This window comes from Haliotis rufescens, unplaced genomic scaffold (assembly GCF_023055435.1).
Source record: "Haliotis rufescens isolate VD_foot unplaced genomic scaffold, xgHalRufe1.0.p SCAF_55, whole genome shotgun sequence".
NCBI lineage: Eukaryota > Metazoa > Mollusca > Gastropoda > Lepetellida > Haliotidae > Haliotis > Haliotis rufescens.
Genome location: NW_025964279.1, coordinates 30,677 through 56,848, shown reverse-complemented (window position 1 = coordinate 56,848; position 26,172 = coordinate 30,677). Strand labels below are relative to the sequence as shown.

Genomic DNA, 26,172 nt, shown 5'->3' with positions numbered 1-26,172 from the left:
TATACAACTTTATAGTGTCTCAGTTCGCTGTATTTAAAGAAAATAAGGTGCTCAAAGTGAAGCCCTTTTCCCTCTACATTCTCAACATAGCCTCTATAAAAAGTGTTTGGCTTGTGTTGGGTCCGACTTGGTCCGGGCTGTCAAAATCTTCTATAAACACAAAAATCTATCTTCAAATGTGTTTACATCTATAGATTAATATTATATCTACCTATATACCACTTTATAATGTCACGGTACATCGTATTTAAAGAAAACAAGGGGCTCAAAGTGAAGCCCTTTTCCCTCTACATTCTCAACATAGTCTCTATCAGAAGTGTTTGGCTTGTGTTGGGTCCGACTTGGTTCGGGCGGTCAATATCTACTTTAAACGCACAGATGTATCTTAAAATGTGTTTACATCTATAGATTAGTATTTTATCTACCTATATACCACTATATAATGTATCAGTACATCGTCTTTAAAGAAAACAAGGAGCCCAAGTGGGATACATTTTTGAGTCTGAACCTGTTGAACAAGGCTTGTTTCATTTTGGGCTATAGCATTGCCGCAAGGCCTGGGCGGAAGGGAACACCTGTTTGCACCCATCAGATACCAATCACAACTTCTCTCTCCAAACGAAAACAAAATATGAAAAATGTCGGAAGTGTATCCTTCTAATTTTCTATTTAGATACATGTTTTAACTTTAAAGTAATTATATGTATCTCATGTATTATTGGTATCTGTGATGCTGGTACCGTTTTGTTGCCATTGTGTAGCTTTTGTGGAGTTATTATGAATATCAAATACATGCCTTGAAATATGGACTTGTGAAAGAACTCATCATTGAATCATTTGCATTTAAATTAATGCATATACCATTTACTTGGCGTGTATGGACATATTATCCATCTACTTATACACACTTATTATGGACATATACAGAATTTCATTGTACCTTATTATTTAAAAAAATACCCGTGAAGATCCGGGTTAGAATAGGCATTCAACAAACCATGCTTCTACGAAGGCGACTTGGCTCGCTGACTTGGTTGATGCATGTCATCGTATCCCAAATGCGTAGATCGGTGCTCTTGATGATAATGACTAAATTGTTTGGTCCAGACTGGATTATTTACGAACCACCGTCATATAGCTGGTATATTGCTGAGTGCGGCGTTAAACAACAAACAATCAAACAAAATCTATATAATTATTAAACACCTTCCAACAATGAGAAATTAAACTTATATTTTCTAAATATTCTGTTATATTTATAACATAATTTGATTCATAATTTAATTATTGCGTTGCTTTCTTCCCTGTCATTCAATGTGCATGTTCAAACCCCGAAACTTTTAATATTTCATTTTTCATAAATGGCTACGTTAGTGCGTTGCCTAGATCTCTGATTACCTACTCACAAGAATAGATTAAAATAATTTGTTTTACTATCATATTTCTGTTTATCTAATTCATAATACGAAATTGATAATTCATTTATAATAGTATAGATCATATTCGTGTATATCACTATCTGATGCTAAGGTTTTATTTCAGAAAATATAATTAATTCAAAATGTAGAAAGATACACAATTTGCCCTTATTTGACTTTTAAACTGTACAAAGTATGATATAATGATCAGAATGCCTGTAACGGGTAGTATTTAAGAAAGAAATATTTGTCGAGAAGTCCCATTTTTCAGATATGCCCTTCAGTAGTATTATTGCATATCTCCAGAGAGAGGTTTACATTGTAGTTCTCATTATTTGTGGATAATTCAAAAAGCAACATAGAAAATATATATGCTACCATGACGAAAGAATACAGAGAATACATAACTCGCAATTCTATATATTCAGCAAACAGCCTAAAACCGAAACTCCACTACATATCCGATTACACTGATTAAGGATGTCCCAGTTCTCCATGCGATACTGACGCCCATTCGTCTCCCAGACCATACAGAATAAATTTAAAAGGAATCCAGCTCAAGTCTAGAACGATTTGGCAAGCCTAGATTGCCTTAATTCTATCCATGAAAGTAAGCATTAATAAAAAAATATTGTTCTTGTCTGCTTCAGATTATATTTTGTAGATACCTATTTTAACTAGGAAAATTGTACTGACACCGGCGCTGTCCCTATTGAAGCTATCCATAAGAATTTCGAATTGCCGCCCATTGTTCGATGTCAATACATCGATGACAAGTGAGGATATCATAAAGTAATCGTTGATGCCGCGCTACACTTTGATAAAAATTATAATCATATTGACTGGTGTGTACATTACTACAGTGAACATGTACATGATCATGCCCTAATAATCAAATGCTGTAATGTCAAATACTAATTTATTATTGTGTGATGAATTTAACTGGATCAGTGGTAACATGTGATATTAATATTCCATCAATTTCTTTCCTGGTTGGTCCATCCATGTCTACAAAATGAAAATAATACAATTAAAATGGAGCATAGAACAATTCTTAATTTCAGGCTAGAGCTGTGGAAATCTAGACTTTCCCAATCATTATAGACTTGAGTTGGTCTCATGTTTTACATTATTCTCTTGGGTCAACGTCACAGCTCATACCATACACTAACAAGACCAGCTTGCCCCCCGCCGGAGCTCCCGGATTTTGGTTATATCATCTAACATGGCCAACTCTGCTCTTAAGTAAACAAGAACCTAATCAGCGAGGTGTCCTTTATCATCCCTATGTGGCTGCTTATAAAAATCTGATATCTTTTCCCAAAGACCTGGTTAATAATATATTTTCTGCTGAATATTCGAAACAAATAGAGTGAGTTGGTACTACATGTACATATGTATACGGTTCTATTTTAAATGACTGCAGCGCTCCATTATGAAAACAATTTGTTTTAACGCCGCTCTCAGCAGTATTCCAGTGATATATGACGGCGGTCTGTTGTATATGAAATATATGCAAATTGAATCTTGAATCTTGAAAGTTGTAACATTTCCGCAAATATGTATCACATGCAGTATACAGTGTATCAACTGCAATATACTGTATACATCAGTATACAGTGTGTCGCGAGCTCTGCGCTGGGCTGGAGCACACATTTCCTACACCTCTCCCTTCGGCAAACATATCACGAGGGTTGCAACGAGGTCACAGGTCAGGCGTGCACTCGTCAGTGGGGGGGATTGCCTAAAAGTCGGGCAAAGAAAAGTCGGGCCGGGCCGGGCCAGCGGGTAATCCTAAAAATGGATTGCAGAATAATAAAACGAAACGCGCATATCTAGGCAGATCTCTAATGTCCACAAACGTATAGTTTTGCTCATTTAATTGAGTTTGAATAAAAATGCACCTTCAACAATGTAATAAACTGATGATTATGACTACATACCGTGAGTCTCGTAGAAAAGTCAGTGTCTTGACTGTGCTCGTTCGTTCATTCGGAGATTTAACGTGCGCTTTCCGCGTGTAATAAATTACACTTTAGCGTATCTCGCACACGGGGAAACACTTATACTATTGGGGGAAAAAAGCATAATTAATAAATAAAGAAGTGCGACCCCAAAAAATGTAAATTAGGTAAACCTAAAATGATAATCTAGGGGTGTGTGTTTTGGCTGGGAAGGAGGGGGTGATAAGAGAATAATAATAATATGGAAACCCATTGGGTTGGGGGGGGGGGGGGGGGATGGTCAGGCGTGGGAAGGCACGGCGTCGGCTGGCGAGCAAGGGAAGGGTGTGGTGGAAGCTGGAGCTTACTGTTTCTCCCCAGCCAGGAGCCTCCTGGCTAGGTCAAGCTCCCCTGGAGGGAGAGCTTGGAATAGTGCGGTGGTGAGGCGGGCGGCGGCGTTGGTGATGAAGAGGGGACTGAATTGAAGATCGCAGTCGACCAGGAAATCCGAGAGATCCTGGTAGCTGTGGATTTCATGTTCACATCTCTCTTCTCCCCAGTACTGCACCAGCACCATGGGTGGGCGTGGGCGGTTGCTGGGGTATACCTTGCCGCTCTCATGCTGGTAGCAGGGGTTAGGGTGGACACGGACGTCTTCCTCAACAACTGGTTCCGGAACCGGGTCGGTTTGGACTTGGCTGGTGCTGAGGGAGGGGGCTAGTGTTACGGCGGTCTGTGTTTTCCGTGGTCTTGATTGTAGGTGGTGATGGGGGGGGGGGGGGGGGGGGATTCAGGGGAGAAGATACTTTCCCTCTTTCTCTTATTCCTTCCGTGTCCTGTCCCTACAGGCGTGCGAAAGGGCTCCTCCCCTCTGGATTCGAGGGGAGCGAGTTCCAATGCTGCTGTTGGGGGCGGAGGGGTGGTGGGTAGGCTCTCCCGGATCTCCATGGCGGCGACTGGTGGAGCCTTCTTCACTTTGGGCGGCCTGGCCTTCTGTCCCGGGCGTGGTGCAGCAGGGATAGGGGCCGGGGTGGTTTTCTCCTTAGGCTTGGTCTTGGCCGGAGCTTTGACCAGAGGCCTTTTCCTTTGACCTAAGTCAAAGGAGGTGGAGAGGGTGGAGGAGTTGGACTTGTAGGAAGTCCTGAGGGAGTAGTCCCCAACCCTGAAAGCCAGCAAGGGCTCCAGGATGGCAACTAGCTCCCTCGGTAGCGACAGAGCGATGTCTCTCATAGTTGAGCGTGGGTAGCGAGCTTGGAAGGACACATCTGCACGGGGCGAGTGTCCAAGCCGAGATGACTGTGTATTGACTGTGGGTATTCTTTGATTAGAATGCTTCTCACCGACCTTGGCGTGTAGGGGTGTGATGTCCTTGGCAGGAAACGACAGTGTTTTGACTACTCTTCTTTCTTTAATTAACGTGTTGGGCATCCCTAATTAACCTTTACTAATTCGTGTTAAACCAACACAGGATGTTTTCTGGAAGTGGATATTCGCGAATGTCAAAGGACTGACACGACACGTGTTAATAACTGTCCAAGCACTTCTCCAGTTCCTAAGATTCTTTATATCTAAAGATTAGTATTATATCTAATTATATACCACTTTATTGTCTCATATTTCAGTAGTTAAAGAAAACACAGAGCTCAAAGTGAAGCCTTTTTCACACTTCATTCTCAACATAGTCTCTATCAGAAGTGTTTGGCTTGTGTTGGGTCCGACTTGGCCCGGGCTGTCAAAATGCACTTTAAACACACAAATGTATCATCAAATGTCTTTACATCTATAGACTAGCACTATATCTACCTATATACAACTTTATATTGTCTCAGTTCGCTGTATTTAAAGAAAACAAGGTGCTCAAAGTGAAGCCCTTTTCCCTCTACATTCTCAACGTAGTCTCTATCAAAAGTGTTTGGCTTGTGTTAGGTCCGACTTGGCCCGGGCTGTCAAAATCAACTTTAAACACATAGAAGTATAATCAAATGTGTTTACATCTATAGATCAGTTTTATATCTACCTATATACCACTATATAATGTATCAGTACATCGTCTTTAAAGAAAACAAGGTGCTCAAAGTGAAGCCCTTTTCCCTCTACATCCTAGACATAGTCTCTATCAGAAGTGTTTGGCTTGTGTTGGGTCCGAATTGGCCCGGGCTGTCAAAATGCACTTTAAACACACAAATGTATCATCAAATGTCTTTAAATCTATAGACTAGCATTATATCTACCTATATACAACTTTATAGTGTCTCAGTTCGCTGTATTTAAAGAAAATAAGGTGCTCAAAGTGAAGCCCTTTTCCCTCTACATTCTCAACATAGTCTCTATAAAAAGTGTTTGGCTTGTGTTGGGTCCGACTTGGCCCGGGCTGTCAAAATCAACTTTAAACACATAGAAGTATAATCAAATGTGTTTACATCTATAGATCAGTGTTATATCTACCTATATACCACTTTATAATATATCAGTACATCGTCTTTAAAGAAAACAAGGTGCTCAAAGTGAAGCCCTTTTCCCTCTACATCCTAGACATAGTCTCTATCAGAAGTGTATGGCTTGTGTTGGGTCCGACTTGGCCCGGGCTGTCAAAATGCACTTTAAACACACAAATGTATCATCAAATGTCTTTAAATCTATAGACTAGCATTATATCTACCTATATACAACTTTATAGTGTCTCAGTTCGCTGTATTTAAAGAAAACAAGGTGCTCAAAGTGAAGCCCTTTTCCCTCTACATTCTCAACGTAGTCTCTATCAAAAGTGTTTGGCTTGTGTTAGGTCCGACTTGGCCCGGGCTGTCAAAATCAACTTTAAACACATAGAAGTATAATCAAATGTGTTTACATCTATAGATCAGTTTTATATCTACCTATATACCACTATATAATGTATCAGTACATCGTCTTTAAAGAAAACAAGGTGCTCAAAGTGAAGCCCTTTTCCCTCTACATCCTAGACATAGTCTCTATCAGAAGTGTTTGGCTTGTGTTGGGTCCGAATTGGCCCGGGCTGTCAAAATGCACTTTAAACACACAAATGTATCATCAAATGTCTTTAAATCTATAGACTAGCATTATATCTACCTATATACAACTTTATAGTGTCTCAGTTCGCTGTATTTAAAGAAAATAAGGTGCTCAAAGTGAAGCCCTTTTCCCTCTACATTCTCAACATAGTCTCTATAAAAAGTGTTTGGCTTGTGTTGGGTCCGACTTGGCCCGGGCTGTCAAAATCAACTTTAAACACATAGAAGTATAATCAAATGTGTTTACATCTATAGATCAGTGTTATATCTACCTATATACCACTTTATAATATATCAGTACATCGTCTTTAAAGAAAACAAGGTGCTCAAAGTGAAGCCCTTTTCCCTCTACATCCTAGACATAGTCTCTATCAGAAGTGTATGGCTTGTGTTGGGTCCGACTTGGCCCGGGCTGTCAAAATGCACTTTAAACACACAAATGTATCATCAAATGTCTTTAAATCTATAGACTAGCATTATATCTACCTATATACAACTTTATAGTGTCTCAGTTCGCTGTATTTAAAGAAAATAAGGTGCTCAAAGTGAAGCCCTTTTCCCTCTACATTCTCAACATAGCCTCTATAAAAAGTGTTTGGCTTGTGTTGGGTCCGACTTGGTCCGGGCTGTCAAAATCTTCTATAAACACAAAAATCTATCTTCAAATGTGTTTACATCTATAGATTAATATTATATCTACCTATATACCACTTTATAATGTCACGGTACATCGTATTTAAAGAAAACAAGGGGCTCAAAGTGAAGCCCTTTTCCCTCTACATTCTCAACATAGTCTCTATCAGAAGTGTTTGGCTTGTGTTGGGTCCGACTTGGTTCGGGCGGTCAATATCTACTTTAAACGCACAGATGTATCTTAAAATGTGTTTACATCTATAGATTAGTATTTTATCTACCTATATACCACTATATAATGTATCAGTACATCGTCTTTAAAGAAAACAAGGTGCTCAAAGTGAAGCCCTTTTCCCTCTACATCCTAGACATAGTCTCTATCAGAAGTGTATGGCTTGTGTTGGGTCCGAATTGGCCCGGGCTGTCAAAATGCACTTTAAACACACAAATGTATCATCAAATGTCTTTAAATCTATAGACTAGCATTATATCTACCTATATACAACTTTATAGTGTCTCAGTTCGCTGTATTTAAAGAAAACAAGGTGCTCAAAGTGAAGCCCTTTTCCCTCTACATTCTCAACATAGTCTCTATCAAAAGTGTTTGGCTTGTGTTGGGTCCGACTTGGCCCGGGCTGTCAAAATCAACTTTAAACTCACGGTTGTATCATCAAATGTGTTTATATCTATACCTTGTTTTCTTTAAATACGATGTACTCTGACGGGAACATAAACATCATAATGATAGTTGTTTATGATGAGGATGATCACCATATTTTAACGTCTGTGTTGTGATTAACAAGGATGCCTTTCATGATTGAATTTAATCGTGCACTATTGCACATATTTATTTATCTGAAGATCCTCTTGTGAAGCATGTCAAGACTGAAAACAAGTCATTCAATGGATTTTCCTAAACGACCCATTGATGCAGTACTGAATATCAATGTTAATGTTTATTTTGTTGATGGTGCTGGACGGTACAGAAATGAGTGTCAATCAAGCGAAGTGCCATATCAAATCGACCTAGAAGCAGTCACTTGCTACTCGAAAACGTCAATGTGTGATTTTGTGTCAAAGTTGATGTCCAGCTTGACACAAACACAGTATCTTTGGCATGGTTCGATCCTCTTGTTACCGTAATGTGTGGTTTTGACTCCGAGACCATCAATGGTACGACCCAGAATATGCAGAGGGCGTCGTGGGAAATGATAATTACATATAAAATTCTTTGGAATACGCCCACATACAGAGTCAGACGTATCCAAGCGAACAAACCTGATATGGTCCTTTTTGATAAATCCAATGAAAGCATTGTATGACCGATTTATCTGTTTCTTTTGAAACTAATGAGATTCAGGAGAAACAAGGCAAAGACAGTATGAGGACCGTACTAACGAAATGTCAAGCTAGCTTCCCAAGTTGTTATACTCGCCATTCATGACAAGAAAAATCCCGTTTCCTGACGCTTAAAATAGTGTTTATATTAATTAAAATGCACACATTTCCAAATATTCGAAATATTCCAGTGTCCATACCGTCCACTATCCTTGAAGGATAACGACAACGACAACAACGATGTGCTGGATTGACTTTCAGAAAGCATATGATTCTGTCTGTTTGGGAATGTTTGGACATGTTGTAGACATTTTCGTCAGTGTCCACATCGTCCACTATCCTGGAAGGTGTATCTTGCCACATATGTTTGCGGGTAGAGACACAAAACCAAATAAAGACATGACACATGTGTATGCATACAATTTGGAATAATATGGACAGTTTACAATCCTAGGCACATTCCACATTAAGCCATGTTAGATCATGTTTACACTGCTGTTTTATGTATGAGAACACAAGAAAGTACGGATTTGTCAGTCATTCAAATCTCGGGTTCAGCAAAAGTTTTCGTATCTATTTTTAGTAAAAATCGTTAGGAGTTTTGCGATCAGGGTGTTAGTTGTCAATTTTAGGTGCTTGAAATGCACTTTAATGAATCCTTGGAGTCTGTAACCTTGAGAAACGTTGTAATGTTATTAATACAAAAATCAGTAAAAGATAAAGCATATATTTTGTGACCGGAACTAGCATGTTCGAGGTAAAGCTTACGTTTTGTGTACCATCAAAAGCATGCCACTGATGACATTTCTTCAAAAAAAGACAAAATCCCTATCATCCACAACATGAGAGATATTGACCACGAATGTGTGTACCGAACTCTCGAACCTATTCTCCGATCACGACCGCCTCACCATAAAAATACATATAGATTTGGACCTGTGAAGATCAGGGTTAGAACAGATCTTCAGCAACCAATGCTTGTATTAAAAGGTGACTACGGTTGTCGTTAGATGCGACTAACGGGATCGGGTTGGTTGTCAGGCTCGCTGACTTGGTTGATTGGATGCATATCATCTTATCCCAATTGTTTGGATTGATGCTCGTGATGTCAATCACTGGATTGTCAGGTCCAGACTTGATTATTTGCATGACCTCCGTCATATAGCTGGCATATTGCTGAGTGTGGCGTTAAACAAAAAAACCAAAAAAAACAAACAAACAAAACATATAAATTTAACCGCTTATTTCAAATTCGAGATAAAAATACATAGCGCCAATTCGAACTCCCAATCTGACTTTACAATAGAACTGTGTACCATGATATCGAAGTTTGAATTTGCCACCGTGACAGCTTTAAGAAATCTTAATTAGAATTTTACTTAACTGTAAACAATTCTCCTCGATACAGGTTGAGGAATCCGTAATGAAGTCAAAGAAAGTGATCATTTGCAACATTGTCAAACTTAGTTTCATCCACAGAAACCACGGACCTTTTTCGCAAAACTAAAATTCAACTCAATCCTTCACTTGTTTTTCTGTCACAATGTTTATTGATAATTACCTGCGAAATACATTTCAATTAGTCATCGAGATACATGTCAATAAGCCACACCTTACACCTGTTGTATTCTGAATTAATCGTCTATGCAATCGTATTTCTATGGATCTATAATACACAGTCTGTTACTCAGTTTTATTTCGCTTATCGACTTTCTACATAGGTGAACAGGGACATTTATTTTACATGCAAACAACATGTTATTCAGGAAAATATAATGACATGATACGGGTTTGTGAACACACAAATAAATATTTATTCAAACACCTCTTCCTTTAAAAAAACATATATATTAACACACACAAATGGTTTTTACAAACAATAGTTGATTTTATGCTTCCAAACAAACCACACGCAAGCTATTGTTGAATTTTAAAATAAAGCCAAGGTAAATGTATCCACAATCATATTTAATCACAAATATCGTTCTGTTCTATATAAATGTAACAAGTGAACTAACCATTTCATTTCAGTGGATCTCAACATAAATACATGTAGCTGTACATCTTATAGATGTTCCAAGACAAAATGATATAATATCTACTTGTATACCACTTTATAGTGTCTCAGATCGCGGTATGTAAAGAAAACTTGGTGCTCAAAGTGAAGCCCTTTTCCCTCTACATTGATGATACAGCTGTGTGTTTAAAGTTGATTTTGACAGCCCGGGCCAAGTCGGACCCAACACAAGCCAAACACTTTTGATTGAGACTATGTTGAGAATCTAGAGGGGAAAGGGCTTCACTTTGAGCACCTTGTTTTCTTTAAATACGATGTACTGTGACATTATAAAGTGTTTTTTAGGTAGATACAATACTAAGCTACAGATATTAACACATTTGATGATACATCTGTGTGTATAATTGATTTGACAGCCCGGGACAAGTCGGACCGAGCACCACTTCTGATAGAGACTATGTTGAGAATGTAGAGGGAAAAGGGCTTCACTTTGAGCACCTTGTTTTCTTAAAAAACCGCGATCTGAGACACTATAAAGAGATATTTAGGTAGATATAATACTAATCTATAGGTGTGAATCCATTTGATGTTACATCTGTGAGGTTTAAGTTGATTTTGACAGCCCAGGCCAAGTCGGACCGAACACTTGTGAGACTGTTGAGAGTATGGGGAGAAGAGGTCTACTTTAACCAAGGTGTCTGCTTTATACACGATGAACAGTGACAATATTAAGTGGTATTTACATAGATATAGTACTATCCTATAAATATAAACACTATGCCAACAGATGGAAATTTGTATCGCGAGAGCTAGAAGTATTTGATACGTTTCAAATCTTATTTCGTTTAACGATTGCTCTTTTACATGTTACCTAGATCAGCGACGCTTACACACAGCTCCACTTTCTGGATTTCAAGCGATTTACTCCGAAATACCTAATTATGTTTCACGTTTTTGGTTGGTGATTGTTAATTAATGTCATGTGTGTATGTTGCATCAATAATATGTAGGTATGATCGCCGATAATGAAGTAATTAGCCAATAACACTTTGGCCCGTCTTGGCCCGGCCCGGCCCGACTTTTAGGCAATGCCCTCGTCAGTTGTCTAATACGGTCAAGAGTAAGATCTTCCGGAAGACCACTGCACTGGAGGTATGTGGATTATTGAGGAGGTACTACGTGTTTGGAACTGGGAGTTGAACACTAAGCACTTTTGGAGAAGAGCTCACAATAAAACGTTATGGACTCGCGGACGGACTTGTGTTTTCATTTCAAGACGTACATTTATCAGGTTGAACTTCCTAACTGTAACAATAACTGAACTTTACGCCTTTTATACACATTTGTGATGGGGCGACAATGCGACAACGAGACATATTTTGACCTTGAAAATGTCGCGTTTCGGCATCGTCGCCCTTTTGTAAAATAAAGAAAAGGATTATCAAAGAGCGACAATGCGAACACGCGACAATGCGACAAATGGCCAATTGTCGCGCTTTTGTTAATTTTAACACGTTTTGCTTGTTTTTGTAAAGGCGTCAATGCGACAATGCGACAACGAGACAATGTCCCTCCCATAGTAATCCGTGCAAATAAAACTGAGTAATGAAATAGAAGTCTGACATGCCAGTTAAAAGATAGAGTGTTGCAGCTTCTGATTTCATAGATCTTCAAAAAGGGTTATCAATAATGGGATGGGTGATGAGTTCAACTGCATACGCTGTGATTAACAATAATGCTCCGAGTCAATACATTTTGTCAAATGTATGACATGTATTACGTGAATGAACATATTGTTTATACTCGTCCATGTTTTTGACGGACAAAATAATTTACATGCTCGGTAAAGCTGAGGACGGGCATCATTGTGTGTTTCCGTGCTTTGTTCAGGTGAACAATTGACTTGTCCTTGCATGTGTTTGTGACGGGTGCCACTTGTGTGGCAGGATACGCTCACCTTTTCCCGAACACCCATTGGATGACCTGAACCTCTTCGGATTTTTATCCCACATCAGTCTGATACACCAGGATATAACTGAAATACTGATATACTGTACAGTTGAAAATGATGTTTAATGCGATTACCGTAGTGTGTTACTGCAACTGTTCATATTTTGTGCAGTGATGTTATGTAATATGTAAAAGAAAGCATATTCAATTAGCCAATTGATTTGAATAGAATATACTTGCGTCAGTGTATTTTATTGACGCCCCAAATCGTAATTGAAACACATAAAATAACAGATCACGCATGGTGCCTTGACTTACTACTAGATTTAATGGGCCACCCCGGAATAAAATAGTTCCTCCCAAAGTGAGGAACATATGTTTTAGTATGTTTACAAGAAATATATTCCAAACAATATCCTCATTAGATGAGAAGATCTTTTACAGAATTACCTCAGTAAGTCAATTACAATGACAGAGCGTCGTAATACATTTACATCAAGTACAATACGTCAAAATGGCCGACACGATAAACGTGACGGGAGATATTTTCGAAGTTGTTACTTAACCTGTGGCTATTTCAAGCCTGTGGCATCACTGATCAATTGGCCGATCATTGAAAGGTGATTGTGAAGATGTGTCAAATAGATACTAAGGTAAATTCATAGATTTCTGTAAATTGTCACTGCGACAGTTTGGATTTTTTTCCGTGTTTTTTCTCTCTGGGAAGGGTTGTAGCGAGGGTATCCTTAAATGGGCTTGCAACCACGCTTCTGTATGAATTCGTACCAGGGAATTCCAAGGGTTTTCCCCAGGAATGTGGAAGTAGTCAGTGTTTAGGCCTTTTCAAGAATACAGTCACGTGAAGAACGTCATGAGACCGACCTCGCGTCCAAGTCGTATATCTTGTAAACTTCACATTAAAAAAATGGTTATTGTTATAACCAAATGAAACACAACCCATTATCCGATAGGGGTAACTGTACATAGCCGTTACCACAATAAACTTAGTAACATTGTTTGGTTTGACTTCTTGGCGCGTGTCTGAATTCCATTAACATGTAACATATCCTAAAACTAGCTTATCAGCAAATCTCGCTGCACTGCGCGCGACAGATACTAGAGCAAGGCATGCCAGAAATACGAAACCTAAAGCTTCCGAAAGGAAGCCTTGGACATCACGTGCGTCGGGGGACCAGCGCCATCTGATTGGCCGTTAACAGTTGTACAAGGCGGAGCAAAAAGCATCGTTTTTCCGTCCATTTTACGCTTGAAAAACTCGACCCTTTTCTGGACACTTTCTAGACGCTGACCAATTAATCAGTTTTAATGAATTTTTAGTCGTTTTTCCGTCCAATGACCATATACGGAAAAAAACGACGTTTTCGTGTTTGCAGTGTCACTGGATTGTCTGGTCCAGACTCGATTATTTACAGACCGCCGTCACATAGCTGGAATATTGCTTAGTGCGGCGTTAAACAACAAACAAACAAACAAACATGACCCTTCTTGACATAACTCATGATCATATTGCGTGTTTTGGAGACATGTCACTGGTTAGTAACGGCATTTAAGGGATTTCCATAATTACACTGTTAGTACACGGATGTTCACCGCATGTCAGCGTGAACGGTCGTCACGTGTTTGAGAGATCGTTTAAGCTTCCCCACCTCACCAATTGCTGTAATTATGATGGAAGATCCATGATAGAGTTTACAGTTTAGTCTGTTGGCATAGCAACTTGAGGAAGAATGGGAAACTAGCTTTCTGTGGTAAATGGTTGCCGTGATCGATTTTATCCGTGAGTGATGGCTACCCAGACTGGGAATGACACCGCGAAGAACGTTTCTCTTAGGGATCGCCCCTGACGCATACTGGACACAGCTACGTGATAGATAGCAGTAAGTGGCCCTCACGCATGGAAAGACACGTGCCTGTGTTTGCAGCCGATGATACTAAGACCGCCTCCGTGGTCGACTGGCAGAGCGTCCGCTCGGAGAACGGAAGGTCAGGGGTTCGATCCCCGATCGCGTCATTCCAATAGACGTAAGGAGATGGTACTTGTTGTTACCCTGCCTGGTGCTCGGCATTTAGGGGATAAGACAAGGAATGGTCGGCTCGGAGTCAGTAAGATGTGTCTGAGAAGAGTATTAATGTTAAACTGCGGCATGGTATCTCGAAATCTAGTACAAGAGCACACACACACACACACACACACACACACACACACACACACACACACACACACACACACACCATGCAAGTGAAATAAACTTGGACGTGACGTTACACTCCATTTCACCTCATCCGATGACACTTAAACTTGTTGAAGTACCATCCTAAAATGTTACTGCAGAAAGTCTCTAAACACCTTTGCCGCGAGAAGATGGATATAAACATTTATTTATTCAACCGCTAATGTTTCCCAGAGATCATTATTCCTCATCCTCACCCACGGGTAACTTTTACATGCCTTCTCGCAGTGTGTCGATCTGGTCCTCGTTCCGCAAAGCGATGTTAGCACTCAGTTGATCGAAACTACCATACTTTAACACAGACTCACGAGTGAGTGAGTGAGTGAGTTGGGTTTAACGTCGCTATTAACAGTATTCCAGTTATATCAAAGCGTGTCAGCTTAATGTGGGAGGAAAGCCCGAAGTGATGCAGGTCTAAGACGTTTACCACTTCAGTGAAACCCACGAGCACGGGTATGGTGCTGACAAACCTAGAAACATAATCGGGGCGAACCGGGATTCGAACCCACAATCATAGGTTTCTGTCGTGCCCAAGGGACGCAACTCTGCACAGCGAATCGCGGCGCCTTAGACGACTGGGCCATCCGTGCCCCCCAGACTTACGACAGCCGTAGAGCTACGATCGTTTTGTGGAACGGGCCTAGGTTGATAACCCGGCTTTTGGCCTGCATGGATCAGACATGGATTATGTACAGGTTCCTGAGAACTGACTAGAATTGAGTAGTGGATGCCACAAGGTGTGACTCGGTGGATCGTGTGTCATCGTACTGCGATGGCGTTGATGGTTGCTAGGCAACAACCTGTTGCATAACCAAGATTCGATTATTTCTGTGCCGATATATAACTGGGAAAAGGCAAATTTGGCTTAAAACAAGCACCGTCAATGGCACGCAATCAGCAAAGTCACAGAGCTTGAAGCCCCGATCCCATCTGCGTTGGCGCTAACGTCAAGCATGAGGTATAAGGATTCCCCACAGGGTTTGACAAAAAATAAATAATTATGTTTTTAGAAGCAAGCGTTGAATGCATTGCGGATTCCAAATGAAAAGAGGTATGTGTTACTCCTTGTCGAAAAAAATGCATTGAAGAATTACTAAAATAATATTTTCTTCTCGAATAAAGCATAAACCCTCTTCCCCCCACTCTAATGAAGCTTTAATACTCAGCCACATGTTATGAGAGGTGAGGTGAAATGGGGTTGAACGTCGCGTTCAAGATTACTGCACTTATGTAGCGGTGTGTGTGTGTGTGTGTGTGTGTGTGTGTGTGTGTGTGTGTGTGTGTGCGTGCGTGCGTGCGTGCGTGCGTGCGTGCGTGCGTGCGTGCTCGCGCGCGCGTACCAGTCCGGACATGGCCCCACTCAGACACAGTGTGCTGACTCCGAGCCGCCCAGTCCTTGTTTTTAGCCCCTTCATGCCAAGTACAAGGCAGGGTAACATCAAGTACCATTTTGTAACGTAGCTTGGTAGGACGCGGCCAGGGCATCGAAGCACCAACCTCCGGGCTGACGCTCGCTCTGGACCACAGAGGCAGTTTAATTGTTATAGAAATACGGAATACCAGTGCATCATTCAGTTTACCAGGCGGTTTAACGAAGTAAAAGCGAATAAAATCAACTTACATGGAAGGTTAGCGAGAGAAATAACCCCCATTCGTTACTACAGAACGTCATGCAATCTTCCGGTGAAATCGAGCTAATAATTCGATATTTAAATACTATTACCAATTTGCGTGCACTATAATCAATTTGCATTTTGCAAGCTTCCTTTGAAATCAAATTTGAAATATCGACTGAAGTCGATTTCCTCAGTGAGTTATTTCAAATGTGATCGCTCTTGACTATTGTGTGCAAGGTGAGAGTGGTGGATAATGGGATGGCCATTGGGGGTGATATTGACTGTGTTTGAAACCTTACAATTCGGGATGGTGATTGAATGGAACCTCCTGCTGAACCCTTTTTGCACAAAGGAGACGTTTTAGTTAGTGAGATGTGTGCATATCCATGGGGATGCCTGATTAGAGTCATGTGGCTCCCAAACCTCCCTTCCTTGTCGGAGCCGACTAATGAAGACCCTTGGACCGTTCGCAAAGCGATCTCAGCGTCACGAACGCAATAAGTCTGTTAAAGTATGGGACGTTTCGATTGTCTTAGCTGTAGGATCTCTTTGTGGGACGGGACCTAGGTGGTGTATAATACAGGGCATCGTTACAAAAAGCGTGTTTAGCAGTACGACTGTCGTAAGTCGGTGTTAGAGTTTGGGAGTTGCAATAGTTGGAGCGCTTCAATCGCTTTGTGAAAGGGGCCCAGCTGGCTACAATGTCTGACCTTGCTGATGGTGTGCAATCGTGCCCCATTGTTGATCACTGTCGACCACTGGCTTACATACCACTATCATATATCTGTGACTTTTGCGTAAAACAACATTCACTCACTCTTTCGGATATGTGCCGATATATTTATCATTATCACTCTACTGGAAAGGATTGTTTTCAGGATGGACTGTAATGTACAGTCAACTACGGTTATAACGAACTCAAAGGGACCACTAATTTTAATTCGTTATACCGTAGTTCGTTATAAGCATTTGTACAACATATACAGTAGGTTAAAATGAACACGCTTATAACGAACTGACGGATATAACGAACTTACTTTTTGGTCCCGACTATTTGCTGTAGTTATGCTGTATATATGCTTATAACGAACTACGGTTATAACGAACTAAAATTAGTTGTCCCTTTGAGTTCGTTATAACCGTAGTCTACTGTACACACAAAATGGACGGGACCATGAAACAGTTCGTTATATCCGGAAGTTCGTCATAAGCGTGTTCGTTATAAACGTATTTACTGTTACAACTTCTGTGATGATTTGGTTCTCTGATTTCATCGGGAAGAAAGCTGCAAACATTCATTTGACACATTCGATTATAAGTGTATAAACTTAATCAAAGTCTATCACGCTGTATTGTAAGACTTAGTTCATTTAAGCATTGCCCAAGTCCTGTCGGGTACCCATCTAACTAACTGTTTCTCTATTCCAGACCACCATTCAAGATGTCAGCGCTTCAACGTTTCATCGGCAGGATAACGCGGACTAAAACCATCAACGACGACTTCCATGAGACATCTCTACGACGATGTCTCAACACCTTCGATATCACCATGCTTGGGATCGGTCACATGATCGGAGCAGGAATCTACGTACTAACCGGAACAGTCGTTCATAACAAAGCTGGACCCTCCGCCGTTCTCTCGTATCTCTTCGCCGGAGTAGCTGCGCTTCTTTCCGCTCTTTGTTACGCCGAGTTCGGAGCCAGGGTTCCAAAGGCCGGCTCGGCCTATTCCTACACTTACGTCACCGTTGGAGAAGTATGGGGCTTTGTGATTGGCTGGAATGTTGTCTTGGAGCACCTGATTGGCGCAGCGGCAGTAGCGCGTGCGTGGAGCGGCTCCATCGACTCATTGTTCGACGGCGCAATAAGGAACAGCACTATTGCCACGATCGGCTACATGGGCAAGGGTAACGATTGGATATCTGACTATCCTGACTTCCTCGCATGGGCGATAACTATAGTTGTGTTCATCATTGTAGGTACAGGAGCAAAGTTCTCCATTCATTTCAACAGCACCTTTACAATACTGAACGGGATTGTCATCGCCTTCATCATCTGTGCGGGGTTCTACTATGCCGACATCGACAACTGGACCAACACCAATAGAGGTGGATTCTTTCCTTTTGGCTTCGGTGGGACATTGGGTGGCGCTGCGTCCTGTTTTTTTGCATACATAGGATTTGAAGGGATCGCCGTCTCGGGAGAAGAAGCAAGGCACCCTGAGAAGTCGATACCGGTTGCTACAGCTATCGCCCTTGCTGTAGTCACGGTTCTCTATATGCTCGTCAGCATCAGTTTAACGTTGATGGTACCGTTTGACCAAACTGACCCGACTGCAGCCTTCCCGATGGCCTTCGCGTACAATGGAGCAACTTGGGCAAAATATATTGTTGCAATTGGAACTCTGTTCGGCATTACCACGTCCCTTCTTGGCGGGGCCTTCTCACTGCCACGGTCAGTTTACGCAATGGCTGATGACGGACTACTTTTCTCCATATTTGCACGTGTTCATCCGCGCTCCCAAACCCCAGTTTGGTCTATAGCGGTGTTCGGCTTTCTAGCAGCCTTAGGAGCCTTGTTATTCGAGATTGAAACCCTTGTCGAGTTTATGTCCATAGGTACTCTTCTAGCCTACACTATAGTTGCTGCTAGCATAATTATTCTAAGATATCAGCCAGTTACAAAATGTCAGTTTAAATTGAAACCCGAGGAGGTTCCTCAAGAAGAAGATGCGATGTCAGAGAAGAGTGTTATCATGAAGAAATCCAAAAGCCATGATGATTTCGGGAAGTTAAGATCAAGTCTCAAGGAGCTTCCAATCCTACGCGGATTTGAGCCAGGGAGCTGCGTCACCATGGCAACCGTTCTGATGGGCGTGCTAATCACGTGTCTTTGTGTGACGTGCATATATGGCTTCCCTTATTTGACTGGCGCCACCTGGTGGATAATTGTCCTCATCATTCTGTTCGTGGGTGGGATCGTGTTTTTCTACCTTGTCATTATTGCGCATGAGCAGAACGACGCTTTCATGACATTCCAGGTACGGTAGCTCATTTGTGAATTACAAATACAGAACATATAACGCTTATCCAGTTATCTGATTGTTAATTGCTTTGAATAAAATTACTCAGTCCCCTTTGGTATCGAGACATAGAGTAAATTCGTACGCAGTGCAAACACGTGAGATTCCGGGGTAGAATAGGTCTTCAGCAACCCATGCTTGCCGTAAAAGGTGACTATGCTTGCCGTAAAAGGTGACTATGCTTGTCGTAAAAGGCGACTAACGGGATCGGGTGGTCAGGCTCGCTGACTTGGTTAATGCATGTCATCGACCCCAATTGCGTGGATTGATGCTCATGATATTAATCACTGGATTGTCTGGTCCAGACTCGATTATTTACAGACCGCCGCCATATAGCTGTAATATTGCTGAGTGCGGCGTTAAACAACAAACCAACCAACCAACCAACAAACAAACACGTTAATTTGAACGTCACCGTTTCTAGTAAATTACCCAGATTAAGGAATTCCGAAATAATGATTCGGGGGTACGGATTATCCGTAAAGACGTTACAAAAATAATTTTCTGGAAGGAGTGAATTTCGGATTAACGGTTCTTCGCTGTATCATGTGTCGTAAATAGCAATAACTAACTCTAACCAGAAGCAAGAATTATACCCATAACTCTTGGGATATCTTCAGATATGACTGTGTTTATCTTCATATAAGAAAACCAAAAATAATATCACTGAACAAAAACGACGCAAATGTGATTTATGTACAAAACTAATCCTATCGCAATAAAAGACCACTTTTGGGGCAGACATTGACACATTATCAAGAAAAGCTCCTAATTTGAGAAAAATGTACTTTTCAGATTCCCTTGGTGCCGTTGCTGCCGTCGCTGTCGATGTGCTTTAACGTCGCCCTCATGTTCTCTCTGTCGTATCTCACGTGGATTCGTCTTGCCATCTGGATGGCAGTAGGTGAGTTGTTTGTGAGCAGCACTGTACTTACCAGCCTCGCTGATGCCCTGTGAGAGGTTCTTTTTTCACTGTAAGGGTTGTCGATCAATACTAACGTGATGAATTCGGGACTGTTAATTTAACCTAGTACTGACAGAAATCTGAATTAGTCCGATGGCGGCATCCGTCCAATTCAACTTTAAATGAATCACTATACCTATCACAATCTCCCCAAATGCTTAAACACAATGAATCCGAAGTGATTCCGGCTTAGCATTGGTCTCCATCAACCTGTGCTGGTCAAAAGAGGATCAAAGGGATCGGGTGGCCTCGTGCATGGTCAGGCACGGACACATGGCTGATGACCCGTGAAGATTCCGGGATAGAATAGGTCTTCAGCAACCCATGCTTGCCGTAAAAGGCGACTATGCTTGTCGTAAAAGGCGACTAACGGGATCGGGTGGTCAGTCTCGCTGACTTGGTTGATACATGTCATCGATCCCAATTGCGTGGATCGATGCTCATGATGTCAATCACTGGATTGTCTGGTCCAGACTCGATTATTTTACAGACCGCCGTCATGTAGCTGGAATATTGCTGAGTGCGGCGTTAAACAACAAACAAACAAACAAACACATGGCTGATGGCATGTCATGGTGCCCCGAGGGCGTGGCTCGTTGTTCACAATATCAATCATTGGGTTGTCTGGTCCAGATTCGATTATGTGCGTGCGTGCGTGCGTGCGTGCGTGCTTGCGTGCGTGTTTGGTTTAACGCCTCACTCTGCAATATTCGAGCTATACGACAGCGCTCTGCAAGTATTTGAGTCTGGACACGAACATACACAATCACGTACACACAAACGAACACACAAAATCGAATCTGGACCAGACAATTCAGTGATTAGTGTTGTCAGCAACGATCCAAGCCGTCAGGGTACGATGACATGCAATAAAAAAGTCCCGAAGCCTGCGAACCCGATCTATTAAGCCACCTCTTACGATCAGCATAGGTTGCTGGGGACCAATTGGAACTCGGACTCTCCCCGGGGCTCGTTGTATTAACAAATTTAGGATGTTCATAATGCTACCTGATTAATACTCCACTTGAAACAGGGGGCACGGGTGGCCCAGTCGTCTAAGGCGCCGCGATTCGCTGTGCAGAGTTGCGTCCCTTGGGCACGCCAGAAACCTATGATTGTGAGTTCGAATCCTGGTTCGCCCCGATTATGTTTCTAGGTTTGTCAGCACCATACCCGTGCTCGTGGGTTACGCCGAAGTGGTAAACGTCTTAGACCTGCATCACTTCGGGCTTTCCTCCCACATTAAGCTGACACGCCGTGATATAACTGAAATAATGTTAAAAGCGGCGTTAAACCCAACTCACTCACTCACTCACTCCACTTGAAACACAGCAGGATACCACCACCATATATAATGGGATGTTTCTCTCCAGGTCTGGTGGTATACTTCGCCTACGGCATGCACAACAGTCGGGAGAACAAGTCTGAGACGGGCTACGGCCCCATGGTGGAATACACGGGGGACGCCGCCTTGGGGGCGGGGACATCCATCACCCGCCTGGACGAGGAGATCAAAGAACAACAGCCACCCAGGAGAGATGAGGGGCTGCCCGCGGACTACTGAGGGAGGGGAGGGCTGAAAGTGGGTGGGGCTGAGAGTCAGACATAGGTTTCAGGGGTCAATAGGTAACCTTGTTGTCAAATGCGTTCGCTCGCCACCGGGTTCGATTCTCCACATGGGCACATTGTGTGAATCCATTTTCGGTACTCCCGACATGATATGGCTGAAAAACCATTCTCACTCAGTTTTTGAGTAGGATGTTGGGTAGCTCAGTTGATCAGGTGTTCTCTCGCCGACCGTGGTGTTTACACTACATTACTGAAACCATACTTGCTGGGTACGTGTGGATTGAGTTGAGATCGAGGAGTGAAGGGCCAACGCAAGACACAATTTATACAACATTAACTTCATATACATTAACGTCAATATTGAGCGGTACGCATCTTCCCGAGGCAAGGTTGTTAACTGACTATAAAAGTCCTGTTCCCAAAACTGCCGAACAAAGCTGGAATTTCCGGGCTCGATCGTAGCGCCACTAGTGGCTATTACGAGTTATGTCCCTTATATGTCCCTCCTATTGACCAATCAGATTCCATCACTCATTTCACTTGCATTTGCTTCAAACAAAATGGCAGCGCACAGTCAAAATGATTAGATCGATAATCAAGATCAGTATTGTAATAAAACGGGTCTTAACCCGCGAAGTGCATCAAATCACTTGAGCACCGTGATTAATAACATGAAAAGATTTGCAAAATATATGTCGACGCCCTGTTGACGGGACACATGTTTTGCAAATCCTGCAGTCCACCGAAATCCGCGCGTTGAAATCCATGATGATTACGGACCGGATGTCGAGTTCGTTACGCAATTTTGATTGGACAATGCGTTGACTCGTTTGTCCAACCAAATTGTAACTCCTGAACGGAATTCCAGCCTAGTTCGGCAAGGTTGGGAACTGGACTTTTATCGTCAGTTAACGCCCTTGCTTCGGGAAGATGAGCGATACGGGTAGAGGAAGGAGGGTGGGGTGGGTGGGGTGGTGGTGTAAATAGCAGGGGGGGGGGGGGGCATGTACTGGAAAAGGGTAGTAGAAGATGAATCGGGAAAATGGGACCGGGGGCGTTGGTTGGGGTGTATTCGATTTCCTATAAAGACGAACGTGCAATTCCCAAAGATCAGTATCACGGTACTAACGGGAAATATGATGGCAAATTATTATAAAAACATTAATGTTCTCTTTATATTTTCATGTGTAAACAGTACAATATATATTTTTGTCAAAAGCATAACAATCGAATGCTTAAGTACGATGAAGCGCTATTTTGATATAGACTGTTAGTTTCAGAAGTATATTCTCCTATTGTTTGTACCAGTATACTGATATATTGTACAGTGTATCATAGACTGTTATGTTATAGTTCATGTCCAGATACGCTGAACTCTCGTTAAGTCGAAGTCCTGTGGACCGCCAAATATACCTCGGGTTATCCGCTGTTCAACACAAGCGGAGTGACGATATTAAACCGAAATGGTGATATACCGAGATAAGAGTTCGGGTTAACGAGGTTTTGCTGTATTATTTACTCGTTTAATTTATGATTGTGATATTTTGGTAGTGAGACATATTGGCATGTTAGTTATTGTTGATAGCTGCAAACTGAATATTATCTAAGGGGATATATTATATCCGTGGGTTTCACCAAAGTTTGAGCCTTGCATCACTTCTGGTTTGTCTTCCCACACAAACCTGACGCGCAGTGGTATAACTGGAAAACTGTTCAAAGAGGCGTTAAAAACCAACTCACTCACTCTACGGGGACAGGTGTCAATATATTTTGTCACTTGCATGTTCCTTCTTTCATTTTAGTTTTTATCATGTTATCATTTATCGATTTCCGTAACGGAGGTAATGCACTGAAACTAACCCTTTGGACAGCGGTTAAAACAGGATACCAGATCAACAAGTTTCACGATTAACGAATATGGTATCTGTTATTGGGGTTCTGTCGAATCAAACGAACCCAAAAATAGAAATATAAAGTACACATGCGTTCATCAATATTATACCAATTTTTAAACATACATTTCAAACGTACATTAAAACACTGTTGTGTCGAAGTTAAAAGGGATCTACGAGTTATCCGAGGTTTGACAACAGAATAGAATGAATACAGTAGGAATATGCAGGAACTGAGCTTTTACTTCGAGATAACCGTAAATACAAGACATCAAAGTTCGACACAACAGTGTTCAACTGTAACTCAAACGTCAAAGTTTTGTTGCATAATTAAACTGTACCAATGTTTAGGTGGACGGAGGGTTGGTCTCATAATTTAAAAAGTTTGAGGTTTTTTTAAACATGGAATTAAAACAATTTAAAAAAAAAATAACATGCTGCCTGATGATGCGAGTGTTCTCCCAATGTGGTAACGTGTATCTTAGTTACATTCCAACTAATGAAGGACGGCAGTGAAAGGAACACATATTTCAAGGTGTGACTTTGTGGTTTACTGAAAAAATATACAATCGAATTCAGAGGATCTAGGACCATCGTGGTCAGTGATGCGTTGTCGCTTGACCAATGGCTTGCTCTTTACAGTCCCTCGTTATTGTTAATTGTATGTGCACACACGTACTTGTTTCTCGCTTATATAAAATTGCTATTAGCGGGAACCGTCTGGATGATTAAAATCCGGGCATAGAGAGTTCTACTAACGGTATATCTGTAAACAGTTGTCTGTCAAAGAGACCCTCGGAAACAAATATTCCCAATATAACCCACGCAATTGTATAACAGTTGGCAAGTCTAGATTACTGCAGTTTCTGAAAATGAAGATGAAAATGAAGTTTCTCTGGGTTTCTTTTCTTATATGTTATTAAGATAATATAGCAACGGTTATTTCTGTAAAACATTTTCATTTCAGTGACCAGATGTAAGTATAACACAACAGGTGAGATCACGCGAAGGATACGGTAACCTTGAATTCTACCAAATTACACGAGCGGGAAAATAACGTTCATTTCCTACTTGTGGTATAAAAGCACTATAACATGTGATAATGTTTGCACTGGTGTAGAGTTTAATGATTGACATTGATGTGGATGTTTTATCGTGTGGCTGTAACGTTTGTACTTATAACCATCGCCATATGTCCTATGTCTCGGGTTAAACAATAGGTGCCAGGTGGAACAGGATGTCTATTTGTGAGCACAGCCGGTGCGATAGAATCATCATTGAAGTGCGAATTCGGAAACGAACGCTACAAGGCGGTACTTGAGGTCGTAGGCCGCAACAAACAAAGATTTATAATGACCTGCTCATTTGATTTGCATTTTGAGATGGAAATAATTTTCCCCATTCTATCGTACTTTAACAGGCGAGAAGGAAAGAAGCTTGCCAGTATAAGAAAGGAGAACATGTCCAATAATATTCATGCTAGCTTTCTGTAAGTTTAAAATTTAATATTTCCATTGGCCAAAGAGACCCTCCTCCCTGGGGGTTATTTCCTTTGCTGAGTTGCAGCGGGTGCTGGGTAATATATCATCTAGATTCATATGATCATCATGCTATGAACATATTGCCGTTGTGATGTTATCGATCAGCTGCAACATATGGACGTATATTGTGTGGCCAAGTCGACTAAGTCACCTCAATTCTCTGTGACGTCACTCGTCCCTTGTTCGGGGGCACGGATGGCCCAGTCGTCTAAGGCTCCGCGATTCGCTGTGCAGAGTTGCGTCCCTTGGACACGCCAGAAACCTTTGATTGTGGGTTCGAATCCCGGTTCACACCGATTATGTTTCTAGGTTTGTCAGCACCATACCCGTGCTCGTGGGTTTCACCGAAGTGGTAAACGTCTGAGACCTGCATCACTTCGGGCTTTCCTCCCACATTAAGCTGACACGCTTTGATATAACTGGAATACTGTTAAAAGCGGCGTTAAACCCAACTCACTCACTCGTCCCTTGTTCAGACGCAAAGAACTATTCTGTTTCAAAAAAAAAAGTAAGAAAAAATATGTATTATTAATTACATATTACATATTATTCGTTACTGTTTGACTTATTTTTTTAATTGTTTAATGTACGAGAATACATCGTTGGTGACTGCGGACCACTTTTACCATCTCCCAAATATTAAAATGATGATTTTAAAGGAAATCTGTCAATTTCGATGTACTGAATGTGTCCGAAACAAGTAATCGAACAGTGTAATTATTTGGCAAGGGAGAATCAATATAAACACAACATAATCGAAACGCTGACACTCTCATAATTATTTTTTAAAACGAGTTGGTTTTCGTGTAACAGATTCCACTCGCTTTTGGTGCATGGCATGTTGTCACCGTACCCGTAGTCGTTAGCTGCACCGAAGCTGTAAACATCGACGACCTGTGTCACGGCGCGATATATACTCCTCAAAACA

The 26,172-nt window shown here is 41.5% G+C and overlaps 1 protein-coding gene across 2 annotated transcripts in view; it reads left to right on the top strand.

Moving 5' to 3' along the window:
* The window catches only part of LOC124121423 (cationic amino acid transporter 4-like), a 67,127-nt gene extending 44,806 nt beyond the window's left edge, over positions 1 to 22,321 (top strand). For both annotated transcript variants that reach the window (XM_046484421.2, XM_046484420.2), the window contains exons 2-4: positions 17,625 to 19,236; positions 20,074 to 20,182; positions 21,616 to 22,321. In XM_046484421.2, the coding sequence (XP_046340377.1) occupies positions 17,638 to 19,236; positions 20,074 to 20,182; positions 21,616 to 21,806 (1,899 nt within the window). In that variant the 5' untranslated portion in view covers positions 17,625 to 17,637 and the 3' untranslated portion in view covers positions 21,807 to 22,321. The remainder of the gene's footprint in view (positions 1 to 17,624; positions 19,237 to 20,073; positions 20,183 to 21,615) is intronic.
* Positions 22,322 to 26,172: the final 3,851 nt, after the last annotated feature.